The sequence below is a fragment of the Haliotis rufescens genome, unplaced genomic scaffold (assembly GCF_023055435.1).
Source record: "Haliotis rufescens isolate VD_foot unplaced genomic scaffold, xgHalRufe1.0.p SCAF_17, whole genome shotgun sequence".
Classification (NCBI taxonomy): Eukaryota; Metazoa; Mollusca; class Gastropoda; order Lepetellida; family Haliotidae; genus Haliotis; species Haliotis rufescens.
The window spans coordinates 12,495,820-12,517,795 of record NW_025963857.1 but is presented as its reverse complement, the minus strand read 5'-3'; the positions used below and the strand labels follow the sequence as shown (position 1 = coordinate 12,517,795).

General features: G+C 42.2%; 2 protein-coding genes across 2 annotated transcripts; both read left to right on the top strand.

The window, feature by feature from the left end:
- The first annotated feature begins 401 nt into the window (after positions 1–401).
- Positions 402–3,324, top strand: LOC124112508 (tubulin beta-4B chain-like). Its single transcript, XM_046472662.2, has 3 exons — positions 402–561; positions 905–1,013; positions 1,922–3,324. The coding sequence occupies exons 1-3, from the start codon at positions 505–507 to the stop codon at positions 3,094–3,096; spliced, it is 1,341 nt and encodes a 446-aa protein (XP_046328618.1). The 5' UTR covers positions 402–504; the 3' UTR covers positions 3,097–3,324.
- A 7,408-nt stretch (positions 3,325–10,732) lies between these two features.
- LOC124112507 (tubulin beta chain-like) lies at positions 10,733–16,320 on the top strand. Its single transcript, XM_046472661.2, has 3 exons — positions 10,733–10,886; positions 12,453–12,561; positions 14,924–16,320. The coding sequence occupies exons 1-3, from the start codon at positions 10,830–10,832 to the stop codon at positions 16,096–16,098; spliced, it is 1,341 nt and encodes a 446-aa protein (XP_046328617.1). The 5' UTR covers positions 10,733–10,829; the 3' UTR covers positions 16,099–16,320.
- Positions 16,321–21,976: the final 5,656 nt, after the last annotated feature.

Here is a 21,976-nt window from a genome sequence, read left to right as displayed (position 1 = left end):
ATTGATAGTTGTCGAGGTATTTTATATTACGAAAAGAAACTGTTTTCATGTCCGTTTTTAAAACTTCTAATATGCCGCTTGATTCCCTTTAAATATTATATTGAAACTATTTGGATCCAGTCATATCTTCTGGCCGTTGGTCAAATCAGATATAAAGTGAGCCAGGTCTACAAAAGGATCAACTTAAAATGAACTGCTTTTCTAAAGTAAATAGCGTGACAATTCGTCAGGGCAGGTTTATGACCCAGCCGCCGTGTCAAATTCATCAGGCTGGTGCATGTACATAATAAGTCATGTAGCTAATGCCTCACGAGTCAGTCAAGCGAGGTAATTCTCTACCGACAAGCCAATCATAGTGTGTTGTTTATCTTACCGTTGCTACTAACAAGCTACAGTTGGGGCCTGGGCACATATATAAACCCTGTATTCTTTCTGGCAAGCACGCACTGGGTTTCTACCTTGAGAACATCCTACACAAGATTTCACCCCCACCCAACAACAACCATGAGGGAAATCGTCCACATCCAAGCTGGCCAGTGCGGCAACCAGATCGGCGCCAAGGTGAACTTCTTTCTCTTATTGTTTTAGTTTATTTTTTAAAACAATTCAAAACAATATGCTTATGCTTTTATTTCTCACTTGTCGTATACTTGACATACTGTTAAAGTTACATCATGTAAGGCCAGGACGGTAATCAGGGGAATTTCTTTTTCAGAACGTTTTTGCTATACGCGCAGGATGTAGCCAAAACGCAAGATAGGCTTTTAATATGAATTCTATATATATCACAATATTATTAACAATGAGCAAGGTTTCAAAGACGACCACAATCATGCTATCTAATATTCGTTTCTTGTATGGATTTCTTGCGTGTGTATCTTACGAGCATATCTCCCCTTTTCAGTTCTGGGAGGTGATCTCCGACGAGCACGGCATTGACCCCACCGGCACCTACCACGGTGACTCCGACCTTCAGTTGGAAAGAATCAATGTCTACTACAACGAGGCTACAGGTGAGGAGAGGGAAATAGTAGATTATACATCTGCACAATTCAACCGGCGATGAAAGTACAGATCATACAATATTATTTATGACCTTCATGTTTAGAAATACAGAGACAGAATGGATGAGCTGCGGACGGCAACGAATATTAATAATAATAATAATAATAATAATAATAATATTAATATTCACTATAATAAATGTTCACTATAAAGAAAAAGAAACAACTCAACAAAATTCATATTAAGAACGTGTTCATAATATAACATTGACAAAGACACCACAGAACACACCCGATCCCGTCACAATAGCAAGAGACTTTATAACAAACCAACATTAACTAAATGTAGTCCTTTGTACAACGCCATTCAGTTAACAACAGCGTAAGCTTAGTCACGCCACTGAAACAGCCACAGTGGGTAAAGAGGCTAAACGCATGTGTGGCATTGACTACTTATTATTAGTGCTTCAAACTGTTGTATTCCAGCATGGTCTAGTGAATCTTTTGTTGTTTGAGAGCTTAGTTTCAACAAGCTCTACATAAGGACCGCATCATGTTCAATACTTGCCTGTTCATGTGTGCTTACCGGTCAATAATCGGGATAGTTTGTCAGAGATTTTATGTGTGCGTGTTCACCTATTGTAACGGCGTTCTGCTATATAGAGTTACAACGCTTGGCTCATATACCCACAGTGAGATGCAGGGTGCCAAGTCTATGGCTTAGATATTCATCAGAGGTGAAGGATATTACTTACAAGTGTGTATTAGTCAACTTAACTTGCGTAATCGAATTTCGACTATGAAGAATTATTTTAATTTTAAAATTATTTTTTCAACACATTTTCTGAAATTAAGTTATTTCAATTTTGTCCGAATGACAATGACAGGTATTTACAATGTATCTTTTGTTATTCCAGGAGGCAAGTATGTCCCCCGTGCCGTGCTGGTCGACCTGGAGCCAGGCACCATGGATTCTGTCCGATCTGGTCCCTTCGGACAGATCTTCCGTCCAGACAACTTCGTCTTCGGTCAGAGCGGTGCTGGCAACAACTGGGCCAAGGGTCACTACACAGAAGGCGCCGAGCTGGTAGACTCCGTGCTGGATGTTGTTCGCAAAGAGGCAGAGAGCTGTGACTGTTTACAAGGCTTCCAACTGACCCACTCTCTGGGTGGTGGCACTGGGTCTGGCATGGGCACACTCCTCATCAGTAAGATCAGGGAGGAGTACCCCGACAGAATCATGAACACTTTCTCCGTTGTACCATCACCGAAGGTGTCCGACACAGTCGTCGAGCCCTACAACGCCACCCTGTCAGTCCATCAGTTGGTTGAGAACACAGATGAAAGTTACTGTATCGACAACGAGGCTCTGTACGACATCTGCTTCAGAACCTTGAAGCTGACCACACCCACCTACGGTGACCTCAACCATCTTGTATCAGCCACCATGTCCGGAGTGACCACTTGTCTGAGGTTCCCTGGTCAACTGAACGCCGATCTTCGTAAATTGGCTGTCAACATGGTGCCCTTCCCCCGTCTTCACTTCTTCATGCCCGGCTTCGCACCCCTCACCTCAAGAGGAAGCCAACAGTACCGTGCACTCACCGTGCCCGAGCTCACCCAGCAGATGTTTGATGCCAAGAACATGATGGCTGCCTGTGATCCCCGTCACGGTCGCTACCTGACAGTGGCTGCCATGTTCCGTGGCCGCATGTCCATGAAGGAGGTTGATGAACAGATGCTCAACGTCCAGAACAAGAACAGCAGCTACTTCGTGGAATGGATCCCAAACAACGTCAAGACCGCCGTCTGTGACATCCCACCACGTGGTCTCAAGATGTCTTCAACCTTCATCGGCAACAGCACCGCCATCCAGGAGCTGTTCAAGCGCATCTCCGAGCAGTTCACAGCTATGTTCAGGAGAAAGGCTTTCCTCCATTGGTACACTGGCGAGGGCATGGACGAGATGGAGTTCACTGAGGCCGAGTCCAACATGAACGACTTGGTGTCCGAGTACCAGCAGTACCAGGATGCCACCGCCGAGGAAGAGGGCGAGTTCGGCGAGGAAGAGGGAGAAGAAGAGGCAGCATAAACATGTCACGTGATCTTACTGACCTTGACCAAAAAATGTTCTTCACAAGCAACTTGTATTCTTATTGATGTCAGATTTTGTTCATAACACAATCACAGTAGAGGCTTTGTTACTTTTGATACTATTTATATTTATTTGTTGTTTACAAACATCCATATATGACTGAATCTACTTACATTTACATATCTGAATCACGTCAAAAATAAAGTTGGCTTTGAAGTTTTAAAACAGCTGGTGTTCTTATTGGTATGCTTTCCTTGATGGAACGGTAGCGTAGCCATTTGGTTAAAGCGTTCGCTCGTCACGCCGAAAGCCCGGTTCGATTAACACAATGTGTGAAGAGCATTTTTGGTGTCCCCTGCCGTGATATTGCTGAAATATTGCTAAAATCCGCGAAAAGCCATACTCACATACTTCGTTGACACTGATGTAGTCTCGGGGCAAGGCGTTTTGTAGGCTTCGAAAATGTGCCACTGGTGACGAAAGCATTGCTGTTAAAGGGAGAAAATGGGGAAATGTTTTTGCGGTGGTAAGTATTACTCCTGCTATCCTGGTTATATGATAGCGACCTGTACATGGACCAGTGGTCGACAGCATGAGCAACGATACACGTCGTCTACACACACGACGAACCTCCAACAGCCAAGTCAGACATTCTACCACCACCACCTTCCCCCGATCCTCACAAGTAAGCGTAGATTATTCGGAGCATACTCTGGCCTAGAATCTCCAGCCTTAAAGTCTTGGTACAACTGAGCAAACAGCTAAGTTTATATAAAATACATCTGCTTCCTTGTGTGGATCGGTCTCATCCAGGATTAGCATGTAAGGTTCCTGTCACGCGTTACAACATGAAGTGACACGTGACTTAACATCAGGGCGTGTCAGCTTGATGTGGGAGGAAAGACCGAAGTGATGCAGCTCTTAGATATTTACAACTTAGACCAACAGCCCACGAGGACGGGCGAATCTGGGAGTCGAACCCACGATCGAATGACACGTCTAGGGGACGTAACTCAGCGAATTTGGGTTCCTTCATAGTGTCTTCGATTCCGCACTTCGAAAATGGCTGCCTAAACGCCAGTGGTCTCTTCAGTTTTCCTCACATCGCCCTTCATGTCTATCAGCAGATATTTTACTCACCGTTCCCACCATACTTTGCGAAATAAGACAGAGTTACGTCCCTTAGGCGTGCGAGAAACCTATGTCAGTATCATACCAATGCTCGCGCTGGCTTCACCAAAGTGCTATACGTCTTGGTAATGCGTCGCCTAGTCGCCATCCCACATCACACGCCATGATATACTGTTCAAAGCATCACTCACTGATTCATTCACATACAAACAGATGGTTTGACAAGATTGTTTCTGTCGTGGTAATTTGCTGTCAGACTACTTTTTCAGAAAATAAATGTTAAAGAACAAATAAATATCTTCCCACCAATGAACAATGGTTTTGTTCTTCTAAAATAAAAAATAAACCAAACAAATACGAATATGAGTACACAAAAAAATGAATAAACTCACCTGTATCCTGCACTGTATCTATAATGTCCTGCTGTCGGTTGTATTATTGTATTAATTGTATCGATTGAATTAAAAACAGTAGTGGTACTTTGGCATTATGTCATGATGCGTATCATGTCACAACACAGCATAACATTCACCTGGAAACAATCAGCATCACTCAGTAGATATTTTAATATCACATCCTGTATTAATTTATTGAGAAACCCATTTGTATGTGTGTGCAATGGGATATACTCAAATTGAAATTCAGAAACCGAAATCGATTTTCTAATGGGAAAGCCGAGTGGTTCAAGCGTCTCCTCGTCACGCCGAAAGCCGGGGTTCGATTCCTTACATGGGTACAATCTGTGAAGCCTGTTTCTAGTGGCCCCCGCCGAGTTATTGCTGGAATATTGCTGTAAGCGGCGTAAAGCCTCACTCACCCCATTTTGTACAATAGGATTTTCTCAAAATGCGACCAGTGTTTTCCACATGGAAGTTCAGGATAAATGAACGTATCAGAACGTGTGATGCTTACTTTGTTGAGGCTGAACAATCGAATGGTGAATACATGTGTGTTTCACGTCAAGGTATTGCATGAGGGTTTAATTGGGCCGAGACATTTAAACTGCGCTCCCCCGACCTCCTCCTCCCAACCCGACCCTACACACACATGCACGCACGCACGCAAGCACACACGCACGCACGCAAGCACACTGTTGCCAAACGGAGATACATATAAAGCGTTTCTCTCTGTTAGCAGCTGAATATTTGCACTTGTACACAGCAAAAGTAATTCAAATATTAACATATCGTTTTTTATTTCACCAAGTCAGTAAACGCGCTATCGTGTCACTGGATTTTCTGCCTCTGTCGTGCGGCGTTAGGCTACAAACAAATACCTCTGTACAAAATAATGTTCCCTTTTGAATTATAGCAGGTTGCGGAGAGAAGCGTATAACATTAGCTGTTTGGAGCTATTATTCCGACAATACAGGTTTAGAGAAACAATATAAAACAACTAAAATGATAACATGTTTATGGAAAGCTAGACCATATTACAGCAGATGGTAAAATATTTGACATAGCAAAATCATAATTAAAATAAAGTCTAAATGAAAAACAACACATTTTGTATCTATTTTTCAGTTGAGAGCTATTTATTTATTCAAGGTCAAAAACGTTTTGCGACTTCCAACAGTTCAGGTAATACGCTGGAGTTCTTTAAGGTGTCCTCTAACCAGTGTCTGTGTCCATGGGATGGTAAATGATGAGCGACTGTTTCGCTACTTCCCTTGCACGTGTTACCAAATGGTGAATATTGATGATGTTCGAGATGCGTGTTCCTCGAACTGAACGTTAATACGTCTGACACCGTGTATGTCCGTGTCAGTCACGATCCAGTTGAATCGTGAGTCACTGATTTTCATATCGCTGTGTAGCTAGTTGCAACTCCTTTTTAAAAGGCGATCTAATTTCATATAGTTTATCAAACACGTTCATTCATAGAACAGACAGCACCCGAAGCGGCAGCTGTTTGGAAGGCTTCAGTGTCCTTGTTACGTATAAAGCTATATGAGTTACGACTATCTTAGCGCTACAATATATCCAGTTCCACAAGGCAATCGCGAGGGCTGGTAAAAAAGTTTTACCGGTAAGCCTAACAAACAAAAACTACACTTGTGAAAGTGTTTTTTAATTATATTTTACAACATAATCTCCCTGCTTTTCAATACACTTCTCATATCGATAGTGAAGCCTTTTAATTCCAACCAGGAAGATGTTTTCTGGAACAACCCTGAAAAAAACATTCACGGCAGCTTTGAGGTCATCGTTGTCGTCATCGTTGTCGTCATAGCGCTTTCCACGAAGGTGTTCTTTCAGTTAAGGACACAGGTGGAAATCACTTGGTGCCAGGTCTGGCGAGTATGGAAGGTGAGGAAGCTCTTCGAACCCACATTGTCGCACAGCAGCCTTTGCAAGTCGAGAGGTGTGAGAAGAGGCTCATGTGTTACTCCAGCAGTCATCATTTCTCGCCGCTTTTCTTTGATAGAATCTCTCAGGCGATGAAGCAAATCAGCATAATAACCCGGTAATCGTCTTTTGACTTTCGGAGTAATCAACAAGGATCACACCCTTTGCATCCCAGAATACAGTGTGCTTTCTTCACTGATCTTGAAGACTTGAATTTCTTTGGTGCCGGAGAAGTGGAATGGTGCCATTCCATGACTTGATGTTATGACTCGGGACCATAGTGGTAGACTCATGTTTCATCGAAATCCTCCTCAATTCGCTCTAAGTTGTCTCTCTGGCACTGTCAGTTCTTTTTCCCTTAAGGTCAGAATTTAGAAACTTTGGCACCCGACGAGCAGATATCTTTTTCATCTGTAAACGTTCGTGAATAATAGTCTCAATGGATCTATGGCTAAGACCTGTGACTTCCTCATGTTCAGCAATGGTAATACGTCTATCTGACAGTATACGTTTTTTCTAAGTTTTTTTTTTCCATTTCTGTGTCCGTTTGGATCCATATCACGTTCAACTGGCTGTCACTAATCTACAAACGGCCTCAACGGACCAAATACACTTGCAATGAACTTCTAAAAACATGTACTACATTGACTAGTTCACTTTGTTATGGTCCATATTTGCGTGTTTGTCAGGCTCTGAACATTTTGTCCAGCCCTCGTATATTGCTGTGACGATCACACGTCTACCTTGAAGTATATGAGTTACGACTGTCTAAGCGCTACATTCTATCTACTTCCTCAAGGCAATTCTATTGTTACGACCGTTACAGGTCTACCTTGAAGTATATGGGTTATGACTGTCTTAACGCGACATTCTATCCACTTCCACAGGGCAATTCTACTGCTACGGCCGTCACACGTCTACCTTGAAGTATATGAGTTACGACTGTCTTAACGCGACATTCTATCCACTTCCACAGGGCAATTCTACTGCTACGGCCGTCACACGTCTACCTTGAAGTATATGAGTTACGACTGTCTTAGCGAAATATGCTGCCTGGTTGTGTATTTGGTTGAAATTTCAGCTGGTAAGAATGACCAGTATTTTACTTAATATATGCAAACTATACTGAACCAAATTAAAAACTTCACAACCCTAAAATTTTAACATTTTGGCCAGTTATCATTGTGGGCCCTTATTGTGTATTTAAACAGTAATGGCCACGTATTGTCTTCAGATAACACCCGTTTTTGTGCAGGTGAATCGATCAAAATCATGTGCACAGCACTATAGTGGCAAAAGTGGTTTTTCACGTGCAACTGGTCACGTGGCCATAATACCGCACGTGTTGTCAGCCATACTTGTTTGCAGTCATTAACAAAAAAAAGAAAAACACAAAAAAACAAAAGTCTTTACGGCCATTTGTCATGGATCGCCTTTCAAATGTGCAACGTGAACGTGCCATCGGCATGTTGCAGACGGGAACGTCCGTAGCTGAAGTCGCAAGGACGATGGGTTGTAGTCGACGTACTGTTTATGATTTAAAGACGCGTCTACAGCAAACGGGTACCACCGCTGATCGCCCTCGGCCAGGTCGACCACGTGTGACGTCACATGCAGCGGATAGTAAGATAAGCTAACGTCACCTCTGTAACCGATGTTTGACGGCTACATCAACCAGAAATGAACTGTTTAGGGGTAGACTGAGTGCGCAAACTGTTCGAAACCGTCTGAGAACTGCTCAGCTTCAAGCACGACGGCCATACTGTGGGCCGATTCTGACTCAATTACACAGACGTCAACGTCAATTGTGGGCACAGCGACACTTACGATGGACTCAGAGGAATTGGAATCAAGTCGTCTTCAGTGATGGATCCCGATTTCATCTTCGATTTTCTGATGGTAGGGCGAGGGTGTGGAGGCGCCGTCATGAACGTTACGCCCAGTGTTGTGTACAGGAAGCTGACAGATTTCGAGGCGGATGTGTCATGGTGTTGGGTGCTTTCTTTGGCAATGCACGTTCCAGGCTTCTTGTCATCCGTGGCAACCTCAACGCTGCTGCTTAGCGCGACCAGGTACTGGCACCAGAACTTCTGCCTTTTATGGCAGCACATGGACTCGGTTTGATCTTCCAACACGAAAATGCCAGACCCCACACAGCAATTTTGACAAGGAATTTCCTTCAGAATGCGGGAGTCAACGTCATGGACTGGTCGTCAAGGTCTCCCGACCTCAATCCAATCGAACACGTCTGGAATGCCCTTGGCAGAAGTCTGCGCACTCTCCAGAACCAACAACAGAATTTGCAAGATCTTGGCACCATTTTGCAGCAACAATGGCGTCGTCTTCCCAATCATGTGTTCACAAGCATCACAAGGTCCATGCGGAGGCGTTGTGTGGCAGTTGTCAACGCACATGGTGGCCATACACGCTACTGATCTTGTGTGCCATCAGATTCTCGTGCTTGGGACTTATGATTTAAACTGTTGATGTTATTACTGAATACCGCAGGTGCTTGGAACAAATTATGGTTACAACCGTTAATTAAAATCCTTATTTGGACAGTAATGATTAAAAATTACCTTCTCTGATACATTTGTCCGTTGTGTATCATATATGGGATTACTTTTAAAAATGTGAAGTTTTTAATTTGACTCAGTATACACCCTCGGTAATTAGGTTCAGAACTTTTCAGCCACCGTATTTCAGTTTCTTCCTCATTCATACGTCACGGATACATGTATAAATACCAGTTTGCAATATTTAAACTAAACGTGATATTTACCTGCGTGTGAAGAAAACACACAGGTCTGACTGACTATACTAACCCAAACAGCAATAACTACCGTGAAACTGTGTAGTTAGGTAAACAAAGGAGAATGCTAGACCCGTACAGTCCTGTCAATTTCTATATATACAGCGTGTAGTCTCACAACAGCCACAATGTAAATAGTTACGATAGCCTATCGCGTGTTTAAGTGTTGGAATAACCATAACTTAACAACAGTCCATACCATTTTCATTGAGGAATGTCTTTTCAAAATAGTATTTTTGTTGTAATTGAAATATATACACTGAAATCTCGTTTGTGTAGTTAACGGGGCGATACGACTTACAAATTATTCTATTCATTAATCCAGAAAATATGTTAATCCGGTCGATTTCAGTGGGTGCGATGCAGTCCAGATTAACGAGGTTCAAATGTTGTGAGTGAGTGAGTATGGTTATACGCCGCTTTTAGCAATATCCCAGCAATATCACGTCTGGGGACATCAGAAATGGGCTTCACACACTGTACCCATGTGGGTTATCGAACCCAGGTCTTTGGTGTCACGGGCGAACGCTTTAACCATTAGGCTACCCCACCGCCAATTGACTGTTGTGAATTGTAACGAAATCAATAAACTATTGATTTATATCGCAGAGAAAAGACATACAATTGTAAACAAACTAGCCAGAAAATTATTGAAAGTGGTTTATATTTACGACAAAGTTGTTAATTACACCCAATATAGATTTTAGAGGGCAACTAAGATGGCGTCGTTTTGAATCAGCGTTGAATTCACGCATTTCCCATCTCTCTACTTTTAAGTTAAAATTAAATATTTCATTTGTGATGCCTTCCATTGCAATAGTGGCAGTCTGATGAACAAGGGTTGGTAGATAAGGACGTATAATGCTACTCCAAGAGTCAATATCAACTGTTTTCACCCCTAGCTTTAATCTTTACGTCAATCACTGCATTGTTTGGTCCAGACATGATTATTTACAGCCCGCCGTCATATACCTGGGATATTGGTGAATGCGGCGTTAAACAAACAAACAAACAAAACAAACTGTAACATTTCAAAACAAATTAATGCAATATTCAAACATATCAGACAGAGTGCATTACTGTGGTCCAGACACACAATACGACCCAAATCACCAAGCCGACTGGTCAAATGCCCGTGAGACCAACAAGGAACACAATACACGGTAATGAATTAAACCACACGTGATCTGCTTGTATTACAAACCCAGCGGATTAATCAAATGTACACCCAGCGGTCGGGATTAACTAAATAGGCGATTGGATCTAATCATTTCGATCTTTTTCACGTTGAAATGGCGTCAATGTTTGTGTGTTGCTAAGGACGACTGAGTTACCTCGCCTGTATATAAACCTCGTGGTGGCGTTATTCCTCACGGACTCAGCTTTGAGCGTCACAAGAGCTACACACACGAGTATTTTACCCCCACCCAACAACAACCATGAGGGAAATCGTCCACATCCAAGCTGGCCAGTGCGGCAACCAGATCGGCGCCAAGGTGAACTTCTTTCTCTTATTGTTTTATTGTATTTTTAAAAATATAATATTCAAAACAATATGCTTATGCTTTTATTTCTTACTTGTCATATACTTGACACCCTATTAATTTTTTTTCTCTTAATGTTTTATTGTAGTTTATTCAGCATTATTTAGCCAAACTTCAATGAGTATCGTTGCGAACACCTGGTGTCATCACTGATTTTCAGTGATCCATTCATATGATTTACTCACTATTTTGCCTTTCACGACCTATGGAATTTGTTTCGGCCCATAATTGAGACTGGTTAATCTCTGGCGTTGACGTTATATATTATGAGAATATTCTCATCCTAACAGCCACATCGTAGTGAAATAGAATCAATAGTCTATTAATAATAATGATAATAACATATTGTCTTTAGAATACAGATGACTAAATCATGTCGGATGAGGTGGAAGTACATGGCAACATCTGCCTTGTATATATTGTCTTTGGCCTTCTACTTCATTAATAAATCGATAATCGAAAATGATTATTTCATAGCGTTAACGTTGTAAATTTTATGAATGTAATACCCTCGTGTTTCCATCTTTGCGAGGCACCAAAATCGGTGCCAAGGGGATCTACCTTCTCTTAATTGAATTTGATTTTATGTTCATAAAGCAGGGTTTTTTAAACTTTTAATTTCGCTAAGGGACCTGAGATTGAATAGGCTATATTTACATCTTGAAAATTCAGTGTGACAACCCGACACATTAAAATTTAACTGTTTTTCTTCGCACAATGTCAAAGATATATCGCCATATGCTTAAGACTTGACTTTCAAGTTTAGCTCTAACTCTTTGAAGGGCTTTATTGTGATAGAGACAAACCGAGTGAAAGTCAAGCCTTATGTTTCTTTATGTATCTGTTTGGTATCTTGCAATGTCATTGGGCACGTGACTCATGATGTACTCACTGACGAACAACGATCATTTTTTCCCTGAAAAAAAATCTCTGAAAACGAGTGTGAGGTTTGAACAGTAACTCATGGTGTAACTTCAGACAGAATCGTCGTTGACAGTCGTTGTTATTTTACTTTTGGGTGATACACGCTTTAGTTTCATAAAATTCTGATGTCGTACGTACCTTGAGTATACAGTGAGTAAAACTTATAGAAGACTGATAACTTATGTAGAATCCGTGTGTAAAAGTTTTTAGTGTAAAAATGGGGTAATGAGTAGTCACTGTGATAAATGCATTGCACATAGGTATTAAGTATGGTAAAGTATATTTGGCTGACCTTGCGAAACCCATATACGCTTGAAGTGTTTGTCTCTTTTGACATTGAAGTTAAGTAAGAAGATTTATGTACTCGATACAGACGCTACACTATACTATACACAGCGAATCTCAAGGACTTGGTGTTAAAGTCTCGCCATAAAAGGAGGATACGAACCCTGTTTTAAAAAGAGAGATATGGCACTCGTAGGAGAGTCTGAGCTACGCACATTATAAATCCCCGTCAAAGGACCACAAGCATAGACCCTTCAAATAGATCTCATTTTACGATGTCATAAAACCTTTCCTATCTCTTGTGCGCAGTTCTGGGAGGTGATCTCAGACGAGCACGGCATTGACCCCACCGGCACCTACCACGGTGACTCCGACCTCCAGTTGGAGAGAATCAACGTCTACTACAACGAGGCTACAGGTGAGGACAGGGCAATAATATATAAGTTTGCGTGGGGTGGGGTGGGGAGGGATGGGGTAGGTTGGGGTGGGGTGGGTTATCGCGGAGAGTAGATGGGTGGGTGATCATGTTCGGCAGCTTGATTCCTGAGAGTTTATTGGGCTTCGGTCCTGCCCCACACTGAAGCAGATGTAGCACATGTGGTGTCTCCTTAGGCAAGAGACTTTCTTGGAAATATGCCTCTGTTCACCCAGCAGTGAATGGGTACCCGGTGGAAGGAGTTGTCTGTGACTGTTAACCCACTAGCGCCTCACATGCAGCTTGGGTTGTATACTCCCCAGGGAGTAATGATGTAGCGCTTTGAGAGCTTTGTAGCGCAATGTAGATATAATAATAATAATAATAATAGCCCTAATAATAATAATAATAATAATAAGTATTATTATTATTATTATTATTATTATTATTATTATTATTATTATTATTAATCGCAGCCTGCTTAGATATGCATGTTCAATACGCATTGCTTCCATGTCAAGCACCGTTTACAAGTCCATGTTATATGATAGTGTGCAAGCTGGATCGTATCCGCAAATCCAAGAGACCTGCCAGGGTGTAATAAACGATATGTTAAGCGGCAAGTAACCTCAGTATGTCTGAACGATTATCCTACCAATGTTTGAAAATTAATATCTGTAATCAGATAACACCTGACCCTATCACTCCTATTGAAAACCCGAAAGAAAATCCACACACATCTAGCCCCTAAAGCAGCAAACCACAAACGGCACATAGCATTGAAATATCAGTGTAAATGTCTATGTTCGAACCACGTACAACATGCGAGTCATTTTACACGTGGATTCGTATCTTTCAGTCGCTTTGTCTCTTATCAGCTTAACGGTAAGGGAACAATCTAACGGGTTATCCGCTAGATTATACGTGTCACACGTACGTTACAAATACCCTTCAAGGCGCCCTCTGCTGCGGCGCGCCTTAGCAACGCAGACCCAGTCTTTGTGTATTGCTATCGAGGGCTTATCGCTAGTGCGTATTGGGTTGTTAGGTAAGAAACGACTGGTAAATACATACCGACAACAGAGAAGAAGGGTATTGGCTGAGAGTCCCGATTGATCAAACTTGATCGCCAAACGTCAAGCATAAGGCTTCTGAAGTCTTCAAAACAAGTCAGACAGTTCATTAACTCACCAGCACTTAAACACTCACCATGTGAAGGGGGCTGGGTGATTTATGGTTTAAACATGAGCACACCTGCATTTTCTGTGCACGTTCATTGAAATAAAGTGTAATTGCGATAATCAAACGAGCTTGGTAATCTTATTGAGTTAAATATTTAATCCTGATTGATGATAGAATTGTTTCTGTCAGTGACCAATCTACATTGAGCCGGTATTACTTTGCATATGATAACCAAGATGTTAGGACTTGTCAAGGAATATGAATTATGTATACGAATTAAGTTATCTGAGAATGATACTGAACTAAAATAGTTAAGGATCATGAATACATTTGTGGATATTTTTTATGTAATTGTGTGCTCAGTTTTCACTACAAAAAATATATTGAAAAAATGTTCATGACCCCTAGCTTTAATTGTTCAGTATATGTGAACAAGAGCAATACATTTTTCCATTTTTCTGGCGTTTCTAAGTTGGTATTGTTTATATGATAACTGGTATAATTTGTTTTTGTTTTTTTACGCATACAACACACGTATTTTTATTTATTTTCGTGTACTTCTGCCCTGTAACATGGTATTAAATAGTATTACCCCCAACCCACCCCACCCCACCCCACCCCATTCACACCCAAACCAAACGCAACCCAACCCACTCCACCCCACCCTCGGTGCCTCCATATACTCGATGTTCGATATTAACCCTGTGTAAAGAGCAAAATTAACATCACTGAAAAATGTCTTATTCACTTATTATAATGCCCCTGTGTTTAGCAATCCCTACACTTGCATATCTTTGTCTTTGATCCAGGAGGCACCAGCACCATACACACAATGATAATATCTGTGTGAAGCTTGAATAATTAGGACACTATTTTCATTAAGGAATAACTTAATTATGTTCATTAAATCATTATGGTTGTGCAAACAGCCAGCAATCTAGCTCACTGCCTAGTGTAATCTTAAATACCACTAGCCGTTTTGGTTAGTTATGTATAAAAATACTTACACCATCGATGGGAGTTAATTTCTTATCTTCCTTAATCTTTTCATTGTTTGTGATTCACTACTCATACTTTGTGAGTTCTTGCCTTAACCAGATGTCATACTGTATCAAGTTAAGTTTTCGCTTGTTAATAAGATACATACAATTCATATTCTTAACATGTACCTTATATTTTCCAGGAGGCAAATATGTTCCCCGTGCAGTCTTGGTCGACCTGGAGCCAGGCACCATGGACTCTGTCCGATCTGGTCCCTTCGGACAGATCTTCCGTCCAGACAACTTCGTCTTCGGTCAGAGCGGTGCTGGCAACAACTGGGCCAAGGGTCACTACACAGAGGGCGCCGAGCTGGTAGACTCCGTGCTGGATGTTGTTCGAAAAGAGGCAGAGAGCTGTGACTGTTTACAGGGCTTCCAGCTGACCCACTCTCTGGGTGGTGGCACTGGGTCTGGCATGGGCACACTCCTCATCAGTAAGATCAGGGAGGAGTACCCCGACCGAATCATGAACACTTTCTCCGTTGTGCCATCACCGAAGGTGTCCGACACAGTCGTCGAGCCCTACAACGCCACCCTGTCAGTCCATCAGTTGGTTGAGAACACAGATGAAAGTTACTGCATTGACAATGAGGCTCTGTACGACATCTGCTTCAGAACCTTGAAGCTGACCACACCCACCTACGGTGACCTCAACCATCTTGTGTCAGCCACCATGTCCGGAGTGACCACCTGTCTGAGGTTCCCTGGTCAACTGAACGCCGATCTTCGTAAATTGGCTGTTAACATGGTGCCCTTCCCCCGTCTTCACTTCTTCATGCCCGGCTTCGCACCCCTCACCTCCAGAGGAAGCCAACAGTACCGTGCACTCACCGTGCCCGAGCTCACCCAACAGATGTTTGATGCCAAGAACATGATGGCTGCCTGTGATCCCCGTCACGGTCGCTACCTGACAGTGGCTGCCATGTTCCGTGGCCGCATGTCCATGAAGGAGGTTGATGAACAGATGCTCAACGTCCAGAACAAGAACAGCAGCTACTTCGTTGAATGGATCCCCAACAACGTCAAGACCGCCGTGTGTGACATCCCACCAAGAGGCCTCAAGATGTCGGCTACCTTCATCGGCAACAGCACCGCCATCCAGGAGCTGTTCAAGCGCATCTCTGAGCAGTTCACAGCCATGTTCAGGAGAAAGGCTTTCCTCCATTGGTACACTGGCGAGGGCATGGACGAGATGGAGTTCACTGAGGCCGAGTCCAACATGAACGACTTGGTGTCCGAGTACCAGCAGTACCAGGATGCCACCGCCGAGGAAGAGGGAGAGTTCGACGAGGAAGAAGGAGAAGAGGAGGCAGCATAAGCTTGCCAAATGACTTCACAGACCGTGACCAAATAAAGTCCTTTAAAGGCAGCTTTTTTCCCAGCTGTATCTGAATCTTGTTGATAATCAAAACTGCTATCGTAGTAGATGCTTTGTTACGTTTAATATTTATATATTTATTCGTCGCCTACGCATACCCATAGAATGATTCCATGAGCATGAATCAAAATAACTCGGAAATAAAGTTTGCTTTGAAGTCAATAAACGTCTCATGTTTTTTGGTAGCTTGAAATAATGTATGTGATAAAATGTCAGTGATTGAGTGAGTTGGGTTTTACGCTGAATTTCAAAACACCCTGCATTATCACGATGTATCCTTGTCAGATATGCCATAATAAACATCCTTCTGACTTTTTAATATAAATAGGCAAAAAAACGAGCTTTTTTATAATCATGCAGAACGTAAAACGTCTTTTGTAAGGAGTGCACCTTGGGCCACATTGGTAACGTTGGTCCGCAACATATAATACACTAGCTATGATCACTTAATACACACGGATAAGGCTTCTGAAACAAGGCAACTAATTCCAGACAAAAGAGGCAACTTATGTGTCCATACATCCCAATCCAAATCATTCGTATCCTTTCGTATTCAGTCGTGTCTTTCCGTGGCATGGTCGTGAATGTCACGGAAGGGGGCGACTGGCGCCGAAAGCGCTGTACAGAATTAAATCCGACTGATTGTTACTAAAGTCAAAATAAACATATAAAAAAGTGCAACGTCTACCTATATTACTTAATAAACTGTTATGCAAAGAGGTTATTTTACCGATCTTGCCCTTGTTACCTTTACAGTGCCAGTATTTGAATAACAAAACGACTTTTTAATACATCGGTATTGACACTTCTATTAAGGTGCATATTAAGGATTAGACTTAATGATGAAATACAGATGCTAAATGCGGTATCGTCATTGAGTCGGTTTAGTTTTCTTCCAGAACTGTTATGTTAGACGTTGAGAGGCATTTACTTTATATGAAACGTCGCATGTCAACATGATGTGCGATGCTATCTCATGATCAGATCAGATATGCGACTTTTCCATGTGACGCGAAGAAATTGACGTTCATTAAAGAAATGACTTTCAATTTACAATGTTTGGCACTCACTTTATGTAGGTTCATACTCCAATAAACTCACAGAAAGTGAAAGTCAATTCTTATAATTTTTATATCACTATTTGTTACCTCTGAGGATGTAAACGAAGACATATACACAATTATGTTTCGTCTGTCTGACTTCATGTTTACACTGACAGCCCTACAACAACCAGCTGTATCGCGGAATAAAATAGTTCCTCAAAACGAGAGATGACATGAGCGTATGTATGCTCAACATGCTCTCCAGAAACAACTTTTGTAGTTTCTTAACATCAAATGCATTCAAACAATATCATCATTAGATGAGAAAGGACTGTTATGAACTACATCAGTAAGTCAAACACAATGACAGCGCGTCGTAATACATTTACATCAAGTACAAGACGTCAAAATGGCCGACACGATAAACGTGATGGGAGAGATTTCCAAAGTTGTTATTGAACCTGTGGCAGCTACATGTGTCAGTCATCACTGATCAGTTGGTCGATCATTGTAAGGTGATTGTGAAGATGTGTCAAATAGAACTGTTCACAGATTAATGCAGACTGTCACTGTAGTCAAGACCCTTTCAGATGCTTTTCTTCGCTTTGTTTTCTGGGATGGTTTGTAGGGAGGATATCCTTGAACAGGCTACCGGTAGAACAGTACATGCAAACCCTATAAGCGGACGCTCGGTGTCATCGCTGATATTCAGTTATCAATGAACACCATATTCACACAGTTTTGCCTTTTACACACTGAAATTGACGTTTGGAATCACCCGAGATAACACAACCCTAGCACACGCAGATACGGAGTAGAACCTACGTGTTGTCCATTGTCTACTAATCACTTCCTCCCGTGAAGATCCGGGTCAGAATAGGTCTTCAACAACCCATGCTTGCCTTAAAAGGCGACTACGCTTGTCCTAAGAGGCGACTAACGGGATCGGGTGGTCAGGCTCGCTGACTTGGTTGATGCATGTCATCGTATCCCAATTGCGTGGATCGATGCTCATGATGTCAATCACTGGATTGTCTGATCTATTATTTACAGACCCCCATCAAAAAGCTGGAATATTGCTGAGTGCTGCGTTAAACAACAAACAAACAAACTTTATTCTTATGCCACTGGAATTCTGAGGGCATCAACATGAATCTTTAGGGTTGTGTACATTATAAATAACTGTTTGTGTTCTTTAAACGTATTTACAATTTCAACTAAGGGACTTACACGAAAACAAAGTGACCTCGTTGGTTGAGATCGTTACATTCATTTAAAGGGCAAGTTCACACGGAAATGAACCTAATTTTCTTGTACTTTTTCCACAATAAAAGTGTTTACCTAGAAGTGTCATAGACAAAAATATAAAAATATCAAAATTAATCAACATATGTTTTGCATTAAAACGATTTATATTTTTCACATTTACCAAGTGTTCTATTTCCATAACAAAAACACCATGGCTTATGCCTCTTACAATATGACGTCATTGGTGCCAATTGATAAACATTATGACGTCATCATGCTTTGTTAGAGCCGCTTCACGTGGTGTAGGTCTAGGTGTGTGATTCTAGCGTCTCAGATGCCAGCCAGCATAGTGTTATGCTGAGTCACCACTGCGCCGGAGTGTGTCGTAGGCCATGTTGTTTTACCGAAAACTTGTACTTGATATCTTTTGCGTTCAGAATAGACAGGGACCCAGTTGAATTGGCACCAATTACGTCATAATCTAAGGGAGATAACTCAGGCCTGTTTAGCTCGAAAAACGAAGGCCTCATAACGGCATATCATTTTCACACTATTGTGAGCTTCCTACTTTCACTGTGAAAAAAATGAGTGTATATTTTCAAACACAGATACTAACTAATTCTAAAATTGCGTTTTGTTTAGAAAAAGAAAGAAAGTAATTTTTGCGTGTACACTTCCCCTTTAAGCGAATAAATGCAGGACGACGCGAGGATGTTGATAAACAAGAGTCAACTTTAGCAAAAATTGGTTACAGGGGTCGATAGTGTAGATGTTTTTTCGAGAATAGCAAGTCAGCTGTAAATTATACCTCTGATCATCACCTAGGTTCAGTGACAGTTATCTCAGTTCATCTATACACCCAGCATTCAGTACCTCTACTGTCACGGACAGACTTATAATTGTGCAGCGTTGTGTGGTAGTGTGTTGGCTGGTTGTTACTGTATAGAGTATTGGTGTGTGGTGATGAGTAGATCGGTTGTTATTGTATAGAGCAAATAATATATTATTTTCGGTACAACAAATCAGTGTTTTAATCTTCACCATGTCTGAACCATTTTATATATATGTTTTGATCGAAATTGTACATATCTAATCAGGTGCATGTGGTGTGAAAATACCGAGACGTTATTAAACAAAGCCAAGCGTGTTCTGGGAATTGCTTACAAAACGGCATTTTACGTCCCTTCAGTGACATTCTGAAGTCCGTATTGAATTGAGTGGCATGGATGTCAAACGCGGCGAGTGCGTGCGTGCGTGCGTGCGTGCGTGCGTGCGTGCGTGTGGACTCTGGACCAAAACATCTAATACCTATCAATATGATGAGAGTTACGAAGACACGCAATCAACCAAGTTACCTGGTACTTCAACCACGTGTACGACTACTTCAACTACTACTGTCACACACAACAGCTGACCTACCTGGTACTTAAACAACGTGTACGACTACTTCAACTACTTTTGTCACTTACACACACACCAAATAACCTACCTGGTACTTCAACAACGTGTACGACTACTTCAACTACTTCTGTCACTTACACACACACCAGCTGACCTACCTGGTACTTCAGCCACGTGTACGACTACTTCAACTACTACTGTCACACACACCAGCTGACCTACCTGGTACTTAAACAACGTGTACGACTACTTCAACTACTTTTGTCACTTACACACACACCAAATGACCTACCTGGTACTTCAACAACGTGTACGACTACTTCAACTACTTCTGTCACTTACACACACACCAGCTGACCTACCTGGTACTTCAGCCACGTGTACGACTACTTCAACTACTACTGTCACACACAACAGCTGACCTACCTGGTACTTAAACAACGTGTACGACTACTTCAACTACTTTTGTCACTTACACACACACCAAATGACCTACCTGGTACTTCAACAACGTGTACGACTACTTCAACTACTTCTGTCACTTACACACACACCAGCTGACCTACCTGGTACTTCAGCCACGTGTACGACTACTTCAACTACTACTGTCACACACAACAGCTGACCTACCTGGTACTTCAACCACGTGTACGACTACTTCAACTACTTTTGTCACTTACACACACACCAAATGACCTACCTGGTACTTCAACAACGTGTACGACTACTTCAACTACTTTTGTCACTTACACACACACCAAATGACCTACCTGGTACTTCAACAACGTGTACGACTACTTCAACTACTTCTGTCACTTACACACACACCAGCTGACCTACCTGGTACTTCAGCCACGTGTACGACTACTTCAACTACTACTGTCACACACAACAGCTGACCTACCTGGTACTTCAACCACGTGTACGACTACTTCAACTACTTTTGTCACTTACACACACACCAAATGACCTACCTGGTACTTCAACAACGTGTACGACTACTTCAACTACTTCTGTCACTTACACACACACCAGCTGACCTACCTGGTACTTCAGCCACGTGTACGACTACTTCAACTACTACTGTCACACACAACAGCTGACCTACCTGGTACTTCAACCACGTGTACGACTACTTCAACTACTTCTGTCACTTACACACCAGCTGACCTACCTGGTACTTCAACAGCGTGTACGACTACTTCAACAACTACTGTCACCCACAACAGCTGACCTATCTGGTACTTCAACAACGTGTACGACTACTTCAACAACTTCTGTCACTTACACACCAGCTGACCTACCTGGTACTTCAACAACGTGTACGACTACTTCAACTACTTCTGTCACTTACACACACACCAGCTGACCTACCTGGTACTTCAACCACGTGTACGACTACTTCAACAACTTCTGTCACTTACACACCAGCTGACCTACCTGGTACTTCAACCACGTGTACGACTACTTCAACTACTTCTGTCACTTACACACACACCAGCTGACCTACCTGGTACTTCAACAACGTGTACGACTACTTCAACTACTTCTGTCACTTACACACACACCAGCTGACCTACCTGGTACTTCAACCACGTGTACGATTACTTCAATTACTACTGTCACTTACACACACACCAGCTGACCTACCTGGTACTTCAACCACGTGTACGACTACTTCAACAACTTCTGTCACTTACACACCAGCTGACCTACCTGGTACTTCAACAACGTGTACGACTACTTCAACTACTTCTGTCACTTACACACACACCAGCTGACCTACCTGGTACTTCAACCACGTGTACGACTACTTCAACTACTTCTGTCACTTACACACACACCAGCTGACCTACCTGGTACTTCAACCACGTGTACGACTACTTCAACAACTTCTGTCACTTACACACCAGCTGACCTACCTGGTACTTCAACCACGTGTACGACTACTTCAACAACTTCTGTCACTTACACACCAGCTGACCTACCTGGTACTTCAACCACTTGTACGACTACTTCAACTACTTCTGTCACTTACACACACACCAGCTGACCTACCTGGTACTTCAACCACTTGTACGACTACTTCAACTACTTCTGTCACTTACACACACACCAGCTGACCT